The sequence below is a fragment of the Leptodactylus fuscus genome, chromosome 11 (assembly GCF_031893055.1).
Source record: "Leptodactylus fuscus isolate aLepFus1 chromosome 11, aLepFus1.hap2, whole genome shotgun sequence".
Lineage (NCBI taxonomy): Eukaryota > Metazoa > Chordata > Amphibia > Anura > Leptodactylidae > Leptodactylus > Leptodactylus fuscus.
In genome coordinates, this window is record NC_134275.1 from 81,180,036 (window position 1) to 81,199,541 (window position 19,506).

The following is a 19,506-nucleotide window of genomic DNA, read 5'->3' on the forward strand; positions in this document are numbered from 1 at the left end:
CTCATTTTGGATCAAACAAGTTCGGTACGAACTAGAAGTGACTCAGCGTGCCCATGTCATGGCTGTCACCTTCCCCCTCATCTCCTGGTCTCCTTCTCAGGGTCCGGCACTCCCTGTGAATCTTCCACCAACCTCTTGGGTAGCACGAGAGGCTTGTGATTGGGCCTCTGTTGTCACATGGACACATTGATGTCATTGAGACCAACACTGGTCTGTTGTGGTCTCTCAATTGAGAAGACGGCAATGCTTGGTCAAACCAACTATGTATGGGTTTGGGGGTTTGGGAGGAATAGTCAGATGAACTCAAGCTTAATGGTGTTTGATACTGAAGGTTTGTGGTCACCTTAACAGTTAGTGAGCGGTCAGTCAACTTTTAATCCAGTACAATCAAATTGTTGTGTCGTCTACAGCTCGACTAGTGCCCAGAATAAGAAATGGGGCTGCCTTGTCCTCTGAAGGTCTCACCAACTTTTACCCCAACTTTTCTGATCGTAAATGTAATAAATCCTAATTCTTTACCCTATTGACCTATCACTGTAACCGTATACCACCCTACAAGACCACCCTACAAGAACACCCTACAAGACCACCCTACAAGAGCCCAATGGCAACTTCAGATCTGATACATCTTAAAATGTCTCAAACCAAAAGTGTGAACATGTATGAGACAAGCAACTCTGAAACTAACCCCCCCCCCCAACGACTCTGAGACTAAGACCCTCCAATGTCAACTCTCAGACTAAGACCCTCCCATTAACTCTGAAACTGAAACCCCCAACAACTTTGAGACTAATACACCCAACAACTACTTTGAGACTAAGACCCCCCAAACAACTCTGAGACTAAGATCTCCCAGCAACTCTGAGACTAAGACTCCCAACAACTCTGAGACTAAGACCCCCAACAACTCTGAGACTAAGACCCCCCAACAACTCTGAGACTAAGACCCCCCAACAACTCTGAGACTAAGACCCCCCCAACAACTCTGAGACTAAGACCCCCCAAACAACTCTGAGACTAAGATCTCCCAGCAACTCTGAGACTAAGACTCCCAACAACTCTGAGACTAAGACCCCCAACAACTCTGAGACTAAGACCCCCCAACAACTCTGAGACTAAGACCCCCCAACAACTCTGAGACTAAGACCCCCCCAACAACTCTGAGACTAAGACCCCCCAACAACTCTGAGACTAAGACCCCCCAACAACTCTGAGACTAAGACCCCCCAACAACTCTGAGACTAAGACCCCCCAACAACTCTGAGACTAAGACCCCCCAACAACTCTGAGACTAAGACCCCCCAACAACTCTGAGACTAAGACCCTCCAACAACTCTGAGACTAAGACCCCCCAACAACTCTGAGACTAAGACCCCCCAACAACTCTGAGACTAAGACCCCCCAACAACTCTGAGACTAAGACCCTCCAACAACTCTGAGACTAAGACCCCCCAACAACTCTGAGACTAAGACCCCCCCAACAACTCTGAGACTAAGACCCTCCAACAACTCTGAGACTAAGACCCCCCAACAACTCTGAGACTAAGACCCTCCAACAACTCTGAGACTAAGACCCCCCAACAACTCTGAGACTAAGACCCCCCCAACAACTCTGAGACTAAGACCCTCCAACAACTCTGAGACTAAGACCCCCCAACAACTCTGAGACTAAGACCCCCCCAACAACTCTGAGACTAAGACCCTCCAACAACTCTGAGACTAAGACCCTCCAACAACTCTGAGACTAAGACCCCCCAACAACTCTGAGACTAAGACCCCCCAACAACTCTGAGACTAAGACCCTCCAACAACTCTGAGACTAAGACCCTCCAACAACTCTGAGACTAAGACCCCCCAACAACTCTGAGACTAAGACCCCCCCAACAACTCTGAGACTAAGACCCTCCAACAACTCTGAGACTAAGACCCCCCAACAACTCTGAGACTAAGACCCCCCCAACAACTCTGAGACTAAGACCCTCCAACAACTCTGAGACTAAGACCCTCCAACAACTCTGAGACTAAGACCCCCCAACAACTCTGAGACTAAGACCCTCCAACAACTCTGAGACTAAGACCCCCCAACAACTCTGAGACTAAGACCCCCCAACAACTCTGAGACTAAGCCCTTCCACCATCAACTCTAAGACCCCCCACCAACAACCCCCCTTGCTGTAGTCTTCTAATACTTTCTTTTCCTATAAACCTAACCTCTTAATTCCAGTCTATTTTTAGAGACTCCACCCTCACCTAGCACCCAGATATGTGACCCAAAGGAACACATTAGTTTTTGATTGTCATGTATGAAGTCACTGGTCACACACCCTATGCACTCCCTACTTCCTATATGGCTGTATAAATATGTGTGCACATTGTTACTTATAGACATACATACACATACATAGGGAGAGGGAGATTATCGCTCCGACACTTCATCTCCTCCAGGACTTTTCTGGACTTTTATATTCTTGTGCCAAAGTCACTTCTTTGCCGTCTTATCATTTGGCTGAAGATCTTATTTAATATTTATTCATTATGTATACCGCGGGGACCACACGAGTGATTATTCTGGGGATTGTACTCTTACTATCTGGTAAGAAAACGCTACATTGTATCCTTATAGTTCATTGTATTATCTTGTATTATATATTAGGTTTCTACTTTATATTATATTATATTATTATATTGTTTTTTGTTTTTTTTTTACATCACATTTGTAATCTTTTATCCTATAGTCTATTATAGATTTTATTCTTTTCACTTTATTATACTTTTATTTTATTTCTATATTACACTGTATTTTTAATATTTTTTTTCATTTTATTAAATTATTTTTATTCTATTTTCAATTAGAATTTATTTAGTTTCTTTTGTTATTAAATGTTATTTTATATTGTGTTCAGTTTAGATTTTTATGGTAAATTGTATATGGTTATATATTATATGAAACAACAATACTATATTATATTATATAGTATATTATATATATTATAAATTTATTATTGTATTTTATAAAATTATTGTTTTTGGTCGAACTATCCCCTGTATCTTACCTATTATATTTGTATACAGTGTTCTACTACATAGTCAGACGTAGAGATCCATCATACTTCAGATTCTTTACTGAATTACGTTTTAATGGTTTTCTAAGCAGATGATCGGATATGTTGTCTAGTAACATATGCGGCACATTACGGGTGACATTGCTCCATGTTCCTTTGACCCAGGCCAATTGCAACCCAGAGAGGGTGATGGCATCTATGGCCGGAGCAGATATTGATGCTTCTTCCATTCATGTAGATGACATCTTTTGCTATTTCTATGGTTATTATATTCTGTATACACTTGACAAGTGCCGAGCACATAGAATAATATTTGCCCACGTGCCGGACTATGAGCAGCTTCAAGCCCCAGCACAGCGAGATGGATATGGCTTTTCAATGTAGGTCTTCAAGGGACCCTGTGCATCCTATACAGCAGGAGGAGCTGATCAAATTAATATATAGATTTGGTTTATAATATTCAGTACAACGACTTCATTTGTAATATTTATCCTCTCCCCATAAGATAAAGGATAAATTGCTGATCAGTGGAGGTCTGACCTCTAGGACCCCCATGGATCCTCAGGACAGAGGGCATTTTGCCCCCATTGTGAGACCTCAGAGTATAATAATCGCACTTCTGGTTTGGACCTATCAAGTTCAGTCCAAACCAAAACTTGTGGGTTAACCTGGCGAATATTTGCAAAAGGAATCTTGCATCCTTCCTACCACGAGTTGAAGGAGTCTGCCATCCCACAAAGAGCCAAGTATAATGGTGATTCATGGCTGGTGAACCCCAAAAATCTCCGGTTCAAAATCTCCAGTTCACTTGTTCCTAACTTATCCTAAGCGTAGGGCTACAGTGTAGTCCTGGAAGACCCTTTAACGTCTCTGCAGATGATCGTCCACCATGTACTGCATGGTAGAGCTAGGAAGGGGCTGCAGATATCTTATGGATCCCTCCAAGGACAGAGGTCAGGAAATATTCTTCTATCTATTCACCTACATGAAAGGAGCAAAGCAGGTACAAACGGTGGCTGCTCCGGTCCTGCACTTCATAGCACCAGTTTCATTGTTTGAGGATAACAACATTCCTCTGGTATCATATACTGTCGGCTACCTCACCGTGCAAATATTATAGGCTATGTATTCTGTGGAACAGGGAGCGACACGCCTGCTTTACTTCAATATACACCGACACGCCTTGGTAAACCGCCTTGTTTACTTACACTGTCACCTTGTTGGTTAAGGGTCATCTATATAAGTGAATGTACGCTATTACATAGTGCAAACAAGTGTACGGTATGACTAACATACGTAGAAATCTCGCCATTGTTCACATTGGCATTGGTTTTCTAATACCCCTAGTAGAGTTTGCCGTGTTACTCCACCTAGCAGATAACAAATCCAATATATCATTTTATAGGGAACCATGATGCTATTGTGAACAGGGGCTTAAAACAGGACATGGATATTTGGGTACAAATGCTTAAAGGGGTTGTCCAGGAATTATAGCAAACCAAAGAGCAATTGGGGTGGGTGTAAAACAGAAAACGGTCATACTCCCCAATACTGACACTCCTTCGTACAGTCCAGGTTCCTCTTCCCTCTTGTATCAGGACTTAACCAGTGAGACCAATCATTGGCCTCAGCGGTCTTTGGAGAGGGACCAGTGACATTGCTCATGTAGTCTCCAGTTCCTTATCAGTGACCACCGAGACCACCAGCTGAGCCTCTCCACTTCTGGCCCACGAGGGGAGCTGTACCAGGATAAGTGACTCTGTTTTTTCATATTGCACCCAACCTGGCTGCCCCTGAATTTGCTAGAATTCATGGACAACCCCTTTAATGTAGAACATTAGGTCAACTAAGTAGGAAGGGACATGAACTCGCATCATCATGACTAAGGCTGACCATACACTTTAGGTCCCAGTGAGACCAATCACTGGCCTCAGCGGTCTTTGGAGAGGGACCAGTGACATCGCTCATGTAGTCTCCAGTTCCTTAACTGAGACCACCAATTGATCAAGCGATCCTCTCCACTTCTGGCTCAAGAGGGGAGCTGTACCAGGATAAGTGACTCTGGTTTTTCGTATTGCACCCAACCTGGCTGCCCCTGAATTTGTTAGAATTCATGGACAACCCCTTTAATGTAGAGCATTAGGTCAACTAAGCAGAAAGGGACATGAACTTGCATCGTCATGACTAAGGCTGACCATACACTTTAGGTAGTTGCCTGTCGAATGTTTGCCATATGTAGCCGAGCTAAATTATCTGCGTATAGTACATATTATATGTAATAAACTCATTTCTTTTTTCTCGTAGCGTCCCCCGTCGAGGCGCAGTCTTCAATAGTTTCAACGTTACAAAGTATTCTCGCTGCAATTGCTAGCGCTATAGCAAATTTAGTGAACCAGATATCCAATATATTGAACCCAACCCCTACACCAAGTAATACAACCACAAGCACCACGACCAGCACCAGCCATTCTTCATCTACCACTGTGGCTACTTCCACAAGTAACACTGTGACTACTGCCACCAGTACTGGGACTAGCAGTACACCCCCTCATTCATCGGTCTCTTCTACAGTTATTCCTGCAACAGTAACCCAGACAGTATTCACATCATCAAACACTGCAAAGACCTTTGATACTGGGACAACTAGCCAGCTCATATCTACATCTGCCACAACTCAGCAATCAACTACTGGGGCAACCAGCTCTGGATCCACTTTGCCGTTAAGCACAGAAACAAGTAGTCACCTGTCCTCAAGTAACACTCCAACTTCTCTGAGTGGCCAAACTACATCCAGCAGTGCAAGTGTTACTGCCACAAGTAGTAGCCAATCATCTTCAAGTAATGTGTTTACTTCAAGTACAGGAACTCAAGCGCAGTCATCAGTAACAAGCACGGTGGCTCATACTAGTGGATCTAGTAGCCAGACATCTTCTAGTAACATCATCACTTCCTCCAGTGTTGGAACATCAGTACAATCAACTGCAACAGGCAGTCCATCAACAGCAAGTACTGGAACCAGTAGTCATCTATCAACAACAAACCCTGTGACATTCTCTAGTGGCCAAACCTCATTCAGTACTAGTGGATCTAGTAGCCAGCCTTCCTCTAGTAACATCTTTACTTCAAGTGTTGGAACATCAGTACAATCAACTGCAACTGGCAACACAGCAACAGCAAGTACTGAAACCAGTAGTCATCTATCAACAACCAACCCTATAACATTGTCTAGTGGCCAAACCTCATTCAGTACTAGCGGATCTAGTAGCCAGCCTTCCTCTAGTAACATCTTCACTTCAAGTGTCGGAACATCAGTACAATCAACTGCAACTGGCAGCCCATCAACAGCAAGTACTGGAGCCAGTAGTCATCTATCAACAACCAACCCTGTGACATTGTCTACTGGCCAAACCTCGTTCAGTACTAGTGGATCTAGTAGCCAGCCTTCCTCTAGTAACATCTTCACTTCAAGTGTCGGAACATCAGTACAATCAACTGCAACTGGCAACACAGCAACCGCAAGTACTGAAACCAGTAGTCATCTATCAACAACCAACCCTACCACTTTCTCTAGTGGCCAAACTTCATTCAGTACTAGTGGATCCAGTAGCCAGCCATCTTCCAGTAACATCTTCACTTCAAGTGTCGGAACATCAGTACAATCAACTGCAACTGGCAACACAGCAACAGCAAGTACTGAAACCAGTAGTCATCTATCAACAACCAACCCTGTCACATTGTCTAGTGGCCAAACCTCGTTCAGTACTAGCGGATCTAGTAGCCAGCCTTCCTCTAGTAACATCTTCACTTCAAGTGTTGGAACATCAATACAATCAACTGCAACTGGGAGCTCAGCAACAGCAAGTACTGAAACCAGTAGTCATCTATCAACAACCAACCCTACGACTTTCTCTAGTGGTCAAACTTCATTCAGTACTAGTGGATCTAGTAGCCAGCCATCTTCCAGTAACATCTTCACTTCAAGTGTTGGAACATCAGTACAATCAACTGCAACTGGCAACACAGCAACAGCAAGTACTGAAACCAGTAGTCATCTATCAACAACAAACCCTGTGACATTGTCTAGTGGCCAAACCTCGTTCAGTACTAGTGGATCTAGTAGCCAGCCATCTTCTAGTAATGGGTCCACTTCCTCAAGTGTCGGAACATCAGTACAATCAACTGCAACTGGCAACACAGCAACAGCAAGTACTGAAACCAGTAGTCATCTGTCAACAACCAACCCTGTGACATTGTCTAGTGGCCAAACCTCATTCAGTACTAGCGGATCTAGTAGCCAGCCTTCCTCTAGTAACATCTTCACTTCAAGTGTCGGAACATCAGTACAATCAACTGCAACTGGCAGCCCATCAACAGCAAGTACTGAAACCAGTAGTCATCTTTCAACAACCAACCCTACGACTTTCTCTAGTGGCCAAACTTCATTCAGTACTAGCGGATCTAGTAGCCAGCCTTCCTCTAGTAGCATCTTCACTTCAAGTGTCGGAACATCAGTACAATCAACTGCAACTGGCAGCCCATCAACAGCAAGTACTGGAGCCAGTAGTCATCTATCAACAACCAACCCTACGACATTGTCTACTGGCCAAACCTCATTCAGTACTAGTGGATCTAGTAGCCAGCCATCTTCTAGTAACATCTTCACTTCAAGTGTCGGAACATCAGTACAATCAACTGCAACTGGCAGCCCATCAACAGCAAGTACTGGAACCAGTAGTCATATATCAACAACCAACCCTACGACATTGTCTACTGGCCAAACTTCATTCAGTACTAGCGGATCTAGTAGCCAGCCATCTTCTAGTAATGGGTCAACTTCCTCAAGTGTCGGAACATCAGTACAATCAACTGCAACTGGCAACACAGCAACAGCAAGTACTGAACCCAGTAGTCATCTATCAACATCCAACCCTGTGACATTGTCTAGTGGCCAAACTTCATTCAGTACTAGTGGATCTAGTAGCCAGCCATCTTCCAGTAACATCTTCACTTCAAGTGTCGGAACATCAGTACAATCAACTGCAACTGGCAGCACATCAACAGCAAGTACTGGAACCAGTAGTCATTTATCAACAACCAACCCTGTCACATTGTCTAGTAGCCAAACCTCGTTCAGTACTAGCGGATCTAGTAGCCAGCCTTCCTCTAGTAACATCTTCACTTCAAGTGTTGGAACATCAGTACAATCAACTGCAACTGGCAACACAGCAACCGCAAGTACTGAAACCAGTAGTCATATATCAACAACCAACCCTGTGACATTGTCTACTGGCCAAACCTCGTTCAGTACTAGCATATCTAGTAGCCAGACATCTTCTAATAATGGATCCACTTCCTCAAGTGTTGGAACATCAGTACAATCAACTTCAACTGGCAGCCCATCAACAGCAAGTACTGGAACCAGTAGTCATCTATCAACAACCAACCCACAGACACTCTCTAGTGCTTTTAGTGGTCAAACATCACTTAATACTGCAACTTCTAGCCAGCCATCCTCAAGCAATGCCAGTTCAACAACAAACAGCGGAGTTTCTTCGACTACTTTCCTGAATACTGCATCATCAGCCACCAGCCCAATGACATCTACTTCAATGGCAACCAGTTCCCAGCATCCAACCTCCATATCCTCTACCCAGAATTCTAATGTTACCCATAGTTCCCTGTTTAGCAGCACTATAATGCCTTCATCCAGTACATCATCTTTTTCTACTGCAACCAATACCACTCCACTGTCTACTACACCAACCAGTGCAAATTCAACCAGTGCAACATCCCAAAGTACTGCAAATACCACAACTAAACCTTCTGCTATTTTTACAACTACTGTAACCAGCACAAACACGACTTCCTACATTGGGGTATCTCCTACAACAGTAGGCAGTACCCAAAATCCTACCACTAATAGTTCTATCGCTACTTTGACTACTGCAACGTCAACCTCACCGGGGACTGCAACATCTCCATCTACTGCATCCAGTATTCAGACCTCGACATTTACTAGTACAATACCAAGCTCAACTAGTGCAACCTCTCATAATACCGCAACTACCTCAACAACAATACCCTCCTCGAAATCTACAGTGTTATCTACTACAACCACTACGAATGCAACTTCAAACAATCCTGTGGTGTCATCTACAGCGACTAGCCAAAATCCTACCACTAATAGTACCGTAGCTACTTCAACTACTTTGACTACTACAAAGTCAACATCAACAGGGACAACAAGTACATTGAATATTCCGAACTCTACATTTACCAGTACAATACCAAGCTCAACCAGTACAACGCCCAATACTACTCTAACCACCACAACAAAACCTTCTACTAATTCTACAGCTCCAAGTGGTATAACCAGTACAACCGCAACACCACAGAGTACTGTGACATCTTCTACATCGATAGCCAGTACCCATATTCCAACTAATAATACTAATATTACACCCACAACAGTAACATCTCCTTCTACTGCCTCCAATAATCCAAACTCAACAACTAAGAGCCCTGTAGTATCTTTGACAACACCAAGTAATGCCACAACACCTCAATCTACCGAAACTACAGTACTAAAAACATCTACACCCTCAACCACTGCAACTGGTACATCTGTATCTACCACATCCCATGTTCAGAACTCTACATTTACCAGTACGATACCAAGCTCAACCAGTACAACGCCCAATACTACTCTAACCACCACAACAAAACCTTCTACTAATTCTACACCTTCAACCACTATAACTGGTATGACGGTAACATCAACTACTGTGCCATCATCGACCACTAATAGTACTACAACTTCTTCAACTACTTTGACCACGACCATGTCAACTTCAACAAGAACATCATCATCTGTATCTACTGCATCCAATGTTCAGAACTCTACTTTTACCAGTACAATACCAAGCTCAACGAGTACAACATCCAGTACTACTGTAACAACCTCAACAAAATCTTCTCCAGCTTCAACCACTATAACCCATGCCAACTCAACCTCACAAAGTACTGTGGCATCTTCAACAGCCAGTACCCAAAATCCAAACTCAACAACTACACCCAAAACAATAACTTCTCCCTCTACTGCCTCCAATATTCTAAACTCAACAACTAAGAGTCCTGTAGTATCTTTGACAACACCAAACAATGCCACAACACCTCATTCTACCAAAACTACAGTACTAAAAACATCTACACCCTCAACCACTACAACTGGTACATCTGTATCTACTGCATCCAATGTTCAGAACTCTACTTTTACCAGTACGATACCAAGCTCAACCAGTACAACATCCAGTACTACTGTAACAACCTCAACAAAACCTACAGATTCAACCACTATAACCCATGCCAACTCAACCTCACAAAGTACTGTGGCATCTTCAACAGCCAGTACCCAAAATCCAACCTCAACGACTACACCCAAAACAGTAACATCTCCTTCTACTGCCTCCAATATTCTAAACTCTACAACTAAGAGCCCTGTAGTATCTTTGACAACACCAAACAATGCCACAACACCTCATTCTACCGAAACTACTGCACTAAAATCATCTACACCCTCAACCACTACAACTGGTACATCTGTATCTACTGCATCCAATGTTCAGAACTCTACATTTACCAGTACGATACCAAGCTCAACGAGTACAACCTCCAGTACTACTGTAACAACCTCAACAAAACCTTCTACTAATTCTACAGCTTCAACCGCTATAACCCATGCCAACTCAACCTCACAAAGTACTGTGGCATCTTCAACAGCCAGTACCCAAAATCCAACCTCAACGACTACACCCAAAACAGTAACATCTCCTTCTACCGCACCCACTATTCACAACTCTACAACTATAAGCCCAGTCGTATCTTCTACAAGACCAAGCAATGCTACAACAGCTCATAGTACTGAAACTACCACAGTGAGACTTTCTACCCCATCCACTATTGTGCCATCTTCTACCACTATTAAAACTGGAACTTCCTCAACTACTTCAACATCATCAAGTACATCGATGTCTACCACTAACACCACTTCCAGTTCAACCACTACGTTGACCACTACAAAGTCAACTTCATCCAGTACGTTGACAATCCACTCTACTGGTACCACTCAGAATCCATCCAATACTACAACTTCAACCACTACGAAGTCAAGCACTGTGACAACCCCCCTCACTAGTAGTAGTCATCTTACCTCTAATACTACTACTTCAGTCACCACAAAACCTACCTCAGTCAGCACAGCCACCACAACTACCACAGCCACCAGCAGCAAGGCATCTACCACCAGTAATTCAACAACTTCTGCTACTACTTCAACCACTTCCACATCTCCATCAACCACTACAACTACCAACCACAGTACTAATAGTCTGTCGACTGTAAGGACAACTACTAAGCCTTCCACCTCTTCATCCACCATTACCCCTCCAACAAGTATATCTACACCAACATCTACTACGACATCTACTTCAAAGTCAACATCAACAACTACAACAGTTCCACCGACCTCCCTCAGTAGCAGTAGCAGTACAACAACAACTGCTGCAACCAGTGCACAACCTAAAACGTCCAGTACACTGGTGTCGTCTTCAAGTGGTACCAGTCAACAACCATCAAGCGTATTCTCAACAATAACCACCAATTCCACAAGTAAGTATTAATGTATCCAAACGATCAACTTCTGGTGTGTAGCAGAAACTGTAAAATATCAATTGCTTATCAACATGTTTCTTTTTATCTTCATCACAGCTTCGGCCACACCTGTTATTCCTGACTGGGGCATCATCCTTATATCTCTTGCCGTTATCCTTGGCGCAGTTGCAATCATGGGTGCTATCTTTGGGGTAAGTTGAATGGTCCACTTCATCCAAACTGCAAACTTTTTCTCCAATTTCAGTTGCCCAAATGGTTTAGAAAAAAAGAATAGGGATGGAGGGAGATGCAGCTGCAGCTTGCGGGACTGCATGTAGTGAGTGGGGTAAATAAGTGGGAAGAAGTCTTACTGGCTCGGAGAGTGATCTTATATCTTTAGGGGGCCCACACACCGATCAGCTGTTCTGATGGCCATGCTATTCACTAAACAGGGCCAGAAACAGTTTACTCTTCCCCTTTAAGTTGGATTCAATGGGAACTGAGCTGCAGCATTAATGGCCGTTGGTTGCCCCCCCCCCCCACCAATCAGATAAGGATTGGCCATAAAAACTTAAACCAACCACTTTAAGAAGCCTAACCCACGGGATAGCCACATTGCTGGATTCACTACACCTATAACTGTCTGATGAGTGGTTATGATGGCGTCTGCAGCATTTTCATTGCAATGGATTCCTCTTAATGGGTCCATCGATACAAATAGTACAGTAAAGGGAACACATAGGACAATGCTAATGTGATTTTTCCTTTCTTTAAACAGGTATTGTACTGCATAACAAACACCTTCCGAACAACCTACAACGTCAATGTCTAACCAGGAGGACATCTCATACTTCTCTTAACTCAGCCACAAAGATATATCCAATGCAGTATTCATAGAGTTGTTCAATGTTTTGGACTCTGGTAACATCCTGTGATGGTGTATTCCAATGACTGACATTCAGTGATGGGGACTCCAGAGGTTCCTGGGTATATAAGAAGTCCATCCTCTTGGGTTTGAGGCTCCTCAGATGGCACCTTGGTGTCTAGGCCTCTACCTACTAGACACAAGGGATATAGACTTCTCTATGCTTGGGCGGACAAGGTTTGGTCAGAGTGACCCTTGTTGGTTACCACATCCGTTGTATTAGTGTTCGTAGAACCAAGTAATGATGATATGGAAACACTGGCCGGCTCTGGAATAATATATAAAGGAGCTTGGCCAGATGGTGGGGATGCAATGAATAATAAGACACAGTGTGAAGGTAGGTCCTGGTGATCACTGTAGGGTATGTTCTAATTATATGTTACATTGTATGTACATTAAATATTACTTGATTGAAATACGCCTCTGATGGTCAAGAGTGGTATTGCTGGCAACACCATAACCAGTCAGGGTGTGGCTTGTGAAATATTTTTGCTATATAAACTATATATTTATTGTATATGTGTTATCTGCCCCTTAGGTGGCAATAAATAAAGATGTGATCTATATTGTATTATATGATGGATAAATGAGCTGCGTATTCTGTATTTATGGTGTAAGAAATATGAAATGTCAACATGATCAAAAGAAAGGGTCCAATAGCAAAAATAAAAAAAACCCTTTTATTAGGTTTAGGACAGATGGGACTAATGTTTTTACCCCCCTCCATTCTCTTGCTATGACCCTTGGGCTAAATCCTGACTCCCTTGTTTGCTGGTAATGAGATAGTTACATATATAGTTACATAGTTACATAGTAGATGAGGTTGGATAAAGACATTAGTCCATCAAGTCAAACCTATAACCCTACAATCCCTACTTATGACAGGTTTTGGATTCTAGGGTTCTAAACTGATTGTAAGATTGGAGTCGGGAAGGAATTTTTGTCCTGACATGGAGTAATTGGGGGTTTTGCCTTCCCCTGGATCAACACTGTAGAGTTATAGGTTGGACTTGATGGACCCGAGTCTTCATCCAACCTCATCTACTATGTTACTATTTAACTATAATCGGATTCCCATCCCTGGATACAAAGGGGTCCCCGTTCCCCACGTCCTTCCTTACCTGTATTCTAGGTTGTGTGTTATAAGATCATCAAAACAATATGATTTTGCGCCACTCTGTCACAAGACGTCTATCCTGTATGTTTCTACGTGAGGTCTCTCAGTGGTCGTGTTGCACCTTGTAGCCTGTCAAGGGATTTGTTACCATGAATTTATATTGTATTGAACTGGTTTTAGGTGAAATTGGAGACCCCTAAATAATTTCGAGGTAAGATAAGGGCAGAACATCTTAATTTCCAGATCTTGTATAGGAACCTCAGATTTGGCTGGGGTGGGTGTAAAACACACACACAAAAAAGCATACTCACTTACCCTCCATTGTAGAGTCCCTATCCCTTTTCCCTCCCATGCCAGGACTCAACGGAAGTAAAGCGAGACTCACATGACCACTGAGACGAATCAGTGGCCCCAGGGACCGGTGATATAGGTGAATGAGGTCACTGGTCCCTCTCATGCAACCTCTGAAGCCAGTGATGGGTCTCATTGGTCATGCAGACCTCTCCAGCAATGGAGGGGAAGGAGAACCAGGACTTAACAAAAGAACTGGCCTCAGAATAAGTAGGTCCAATAGGAAGGACACATCTGAAGATCTTTGAGCAGGAGATTATGTGCTTATTCCATCCATCAGTTGGTTATATTTTGGCTTCGGTTCTCCTAGGACATTCTACAATATATTGCCTATTAAGAGGTCACTGCCTCCTGCAGAGTCGTCACACTCTTCTCCCGCTGCCATACATTTGTCCTATGGTTGTCCTATCTCCTCCAACTCCAAAAAATTGAAAAAGTTTGCAGAGACCATAGGGAAAATAAAAATGCTGAGATCCCAAATTTAGATTAGATTTTTTTTTTTTCCCCAAGGAAGTCCTTCACATCTCGTTAGAACAAATCACAGTCAAGATTTTCTGATTGCGCACACAAAATTATAAGAAAAACAAGCAAAGTCATGTTGGAACGAGGGTAAGATAGTAAAACTGTCATAGGTTAGTGTACAAAATAGATCTTAATGTTTAGGTGTCAACAATTGGTTATCACATAGAGGTTACCTGTAGTATATGAGGCTTGGTCCACCACGCGGTCACTTCCTCGCTACAATGTGACGTGTCGGGTAAAGATGGCGGATGGACCTGCAGAATTATTTGTCTGAACGTGAGAACCATTCAATGCCAATGATGAAATCCAAAGCCATATTTAAGCAAATTGCCCTCACACATGTTGTGTTCACCATGTTGTCAGAAGGAACATACATCTTACCTGGGGTTGACTTGGGTTGACTTTTCAGGATCGATTTTGAAATCCGATTTCTGATCATTTTTCATTCAAACCCGATCTCGATCCCAATTCCGATCCCAATGCAAGTCAATGGGAAACGTTCCTATTCACTATACAGCATGGAATCTAACAATTGAACGCTTTAATCACTAAGTAGCCAGAGGATTTTTTTATTAATCCTCTGGCTACTTAGTCCCCCCTGGTGTCCACTTACCTGCAGAGATGGCTGGTCCGGTGCCCGGTGTTCTCATTCTTCTTCGCCTCGCTGCCCGCGACTCCCAAGTTAGGAGAGTGTGGGCGGGTACTGGGAGGGGAGACGTCACGTCTCCCCACCCTATACCCACCCACACTCTCCTAAGCCACAAGCCCCGCCTTCTTCCTAGCTTTTTAACACTAACCTGGGAGGAGGGGGCAGCGAGGCGAAGAAGACCGAGAACACCGGGCACCGGACCAGCCATCTCTGCAGGTAAGTAGCTACTAGAGATGTTAGCTAGTCTCCCATGGAAAGCAATAGGTTAAAAAGCTTCCCATTGATTTCAATGGGGAGCACACGTATGCCGGCACCCATAGAAATCAATGGGATCTGTTTTAACGCCGCTCAATCTGAACGAGATTACGTTCAGAATGAGCAGAGCGTATACTCAGTGTGAAGGCTAACATTATTAGCTTTTCCCACAATGCTTGGCCAGTAGCAAAGCATTGTGGGAAATAATCACTGATCTCAATCCCACCTAAAAAGATCGTGTTCAGAATTCCGATCGCGATCGTGAAAATTTGCTCGATTGCTGATCGGAATCTGATCTTTTCCGATCCTCAACCCTAGTCAATGCTTCTCTATGGGAAAAGTCACTTTTAAGGTTGAGCCGATCTTGAGATAACCTCCATCCTCGATCCCGCTGGAAAAGATCGGGATCGGAATTCCGATCACAATCGTGAAATTTATTCGATCGCCGATCGGAATCCAATCTTTTCCAATCTCGATCGCTCAACCCTACCAAGCACAGTTCAGTTGTGTATACACCTCGGGTATCCACCATAATGCAGCTTCCTCCATACATGGTGGATATGTGATCTACTGGATCAAGAATTGCATGAGCTGTTGAGTCCTAAGATCAGGTCGTCACCATATACCAGGAGGTTTTATTCCACTTGTAACCTGGGCGAAAGTATCAACCCTGGTTACAAGGGAAATCAACTGAAATTTTTTTTTAAAATGCTCCCCAAACGTCCGTCTATCATAACCATATGGGGGGCATATTATATTAAAATAACAATATATATATATATACACACACACACACACACACACACACATATGGACAAAATTGTTGGTCCCCTCGTTTAATGAAAGAAAACTCCACAATGGTCACAGAATAACCGGAATCTGACAAAAGTAATAATAACCAAAGCTTCTGGGAGAATGTCCTATGGGCAAATGAGACAAAAATCAAACTTTTTGGCCAGGCACATCAGCTCTATGGTCACAGATGGATAAATGAAGCCTATCCTGAAAAGAACCCTGTCCCTACTGTGACACATGGAGGAGCTCTGTTATGTCCCTACTGTGACACATGGAGGAGCTCTGTTATGTCCCTACTGTGACACATGGAGGAGCTCTGTTATGTTCTGGGGCTGCTTTGCTGCATCTGGCACAGGGTGTCTTGAATCTGTGCAGGGTACAATGAAATCTCAAGACTATCAAAGGATTCTAGAGAGAAATGTGCTGCCCAGTGTCAGAAAGCTTGGTCTCAGTCTCAGGTCCTGGGTCTTGTAACAGGATAATGACCCAAAACACACAGCTAAACCCCCAAGAATGGCTAAGAGGAAAACATTGGACTATTCTGAAGTGGCTTCTATGAGCCCGCACCTAAATCCTATGGAGCATCTTTGGAAGGAGGTGAAACATGGCGTCTGGCTAAGGCCTCTTCACACCTGAGACAACTGTGGCAGTTTGATCATGAGGAGGCAAAAATCCCTGCTGAGAGGAGCAGAAGTCTCACTGACAGTTACAGGAACCGTCTGATCCCAGCGATTGCCTCAATAGGTGGTGCAACAAAATATTAAGTTACGGGAACTGTCATATCTGTCCAGGCCGTGTCATGAGATTTATTTATAAAAAATAAAATATAAAATTCTATGAAAGTGAAAAGCAAAGTCTGACTTGCATTTGTTAATTTTCATAGAATTTTTAACAGTAACAGGGGCAAATCTATTTTTTTTAATTATATTAGTATTCTCTTTTATTAAATAAAAACATGAAAAATGTGAAAAACAGACAAGTTTCTCCTCCTTTTTTTGAATATTAAAAAAAAATACTAAATAAAATAAAGCCCTATGTGTCACCAAAAAAAAAACAAAAATTATAAGAATAACCCTTGTAATTACATGTATCAAAAAAAATGAAAGTGTTGCCGGACACGAACAATAGGGAAAGTAGCCCCGTCCTGAAGGGGTTAACTGACCTTTGTCACGTACGGAGATGTCACAAGGTTGTCGATCTATGATAGATGATGTATCTGCCATGGTGAGGTCCTGCCTTGTCTCTGTCACAGTTTTTGGCCGGGGGCATTTACGATACATATGCAGTGTTTTTGGCGGTCTCTCGGAGTCGGATACCCTCTGGTTATGTCTTTGTGACATTCTTGGCATCACTTGGTGCTGTCACATAAAAGGCCGGACAACACCCAGCTTATAAATGCAGCGGTGACATTTGTCATCCCTCTGACAGGTTCTTCTACATGGGGACAGCGATAGGTGTAGATGACATAAACCGGCCATTGTTCCAGTAACTAGATTGTCATATAGTAGAAGAATGCGGAGAATTGGCGCGGTTCTCCCTCGCTCTATGGTCGCTTCTCCCTCCCAGTCTACTACAAGAAGATTAAAAGAACTTATAAAGGAGATTAAAGGAAGACAATGGAGGAGAGAACACCCAAAAACAATGATGGAGAGCGTCAACGAAAGCAAAGATGATATCTATGACTCCGTGACATTGCTGCGGCAAGTGTGGAGATGATGAGGAACAAGGCAGAGATAAACTATGGCGTCTCTACCGGGCTGTAACGCACTTACAGATGGGGCAGGGGCCTGGGGAGGGCAAAAAAGACAGAGGTTGCAATGGGAAATTTTGGTTATTTGGTCAGACCCTTCATCACTACCTAAAATGTATAAACTAGACATGGGCAAATTTTCCAAAAATCACAAATTTGGGGGGGTTCACCATTCATGAATCACTACAATGAGGGGTATACAAATCAAAGGTCATGGCCAGGTGATGTAAATCCAATGACTGCGGTTTCATCTTCTCAGACTCGAGGCTTCCTCTTTCCTTTTCTTCTCTAGATGGCTCAGACCACCATGATGACTTCTCATGACTTCTGCAGTCTTCTCCAGCCCAACACGCAAATCTCAGACAAGAACTGTATTTAGATCCTAAATGATAAAGGCTACATGTAGCGGGGTACACATGCTGTAGGATGATGTGTAAGGACCTCGGGGTCTATTATGTTGTTGAAGGTAAGATCACTGGGTGGAAAAATTTCCAGGTGGAAAAAATTCCCAATGATGAAAAGGGGCATGTTCATTCTTCTAGCAGGTTCTCCATGTATTAGCCCCATTGAGTAAGACTAAGACTTGTGCGGATCTGGCACATCTGATAGACGAGGGATAGCCTATAGGTTGGGTTTCCCATAGTCATATCTGACACTTGTGACAAGACAGTATAGTATATAGTATAATATATAGTATAGTAAAGGCGCCCAGTTACCATACTATGGGAACAATATACAGTCATGGCCAAAAGTTTTGAGAATGATACAAATATTAATTGTTACAAAGTCTACTGCTTCAGTTGTTCTAATGGCAATTTGCATATACTCCGGAATGTTATAAAGAGTGATCGGCTTAACAGCAATTACTTGCAACGTCAATATTTGCCTAGAAAATGAACTTTATCCCCCAAAACACATTTCAACATCATTGCAGCCCTGCCTTAAAAGGACCAGCTAACATCGTTTCAGTGATTGCTCCAATAACACAGGTGTGGGTGTTGATGGGGACAGGGCTGGAGATCAATCTGTCATGATTAAGTAAGAATGACACCACTGGACACTTTAAAAGGAGGCTGGTGCTTGGCATCATTGTTTCTCTTCTGTTACCCATGGTTATCTCTAAAGAAACACCTGCAGTCATCATTGCACTGCACAAAAATGGCCTAACAGGGAAGAGTATCGCAGCTAGAAAGATTGCACCTCAGTCAACAATCTATCATATCATCAAGAACTTCAAGGAGAAAGGTTCCATTGTTGGCAAAAAGGCTCCAGGGCGCCCAAGAAAGACCAGCAAGCGCCAGGACCGTCTCTTAAAAGTGTTTCAGCTGCGGGATTGGGCTACCAGCAGTGCAGAGCTTGCTCAGGAATGACAGCAGGCAGGTGTGAGTGCATCTGCACACACTGTGAGGCGGAGACTCTTGGAGCAAGGCC

General features: G+C 43.2%; 2 protein-coding genes across 2 annotated transcripts; both read left to right on the forward strand.

The window, feature by feature from the left end:
• The first annotated feature begins 2,458 nt into the window (after nt 1–2,458).
• Nucleotides 2,459–9,081, forward strand: LOC142185555 (uncharacterized). The gene is made up of 3 exons (XM_075260983.1): nt 2,459–2,593; nt 5,367–8,938; nt 8,986–9,081. The coding sequence occupies exons 1-3, from the start codon at nt 2,536–2,538 to the stop codon at nt 9,079–9,081; spliced, it is 3,726 nt and encodes a 1,241-aa protein (XP_075117084.1). The 5' UTR covers nt 2,459–2,535.
• Nucleotides 9,082–10,061: 980 nt separating this feature from the next.
• Nucleotides 10,062–13,135, forward strand: LOC142185556 (uncharacterized). The gene is made up of 4 exons (XM_075260984.1): nt 10,062–10,082; nt 10,193–11,729; nt 11,829–11,923; nt 12,490–13,135. Exons 1-4 carry the CDS (start codon nt 10,062–10,064, stop codon nt 12,541–12,543), a joined length of 1,707 nt encoding a protein of 568 aa, XP_075117085.1. The 3' UTR covers nt 12,544–13,135.
• The last annotated feature ends 6,371 nt before the right edge of the window (nt 13,136–19,506 follow it).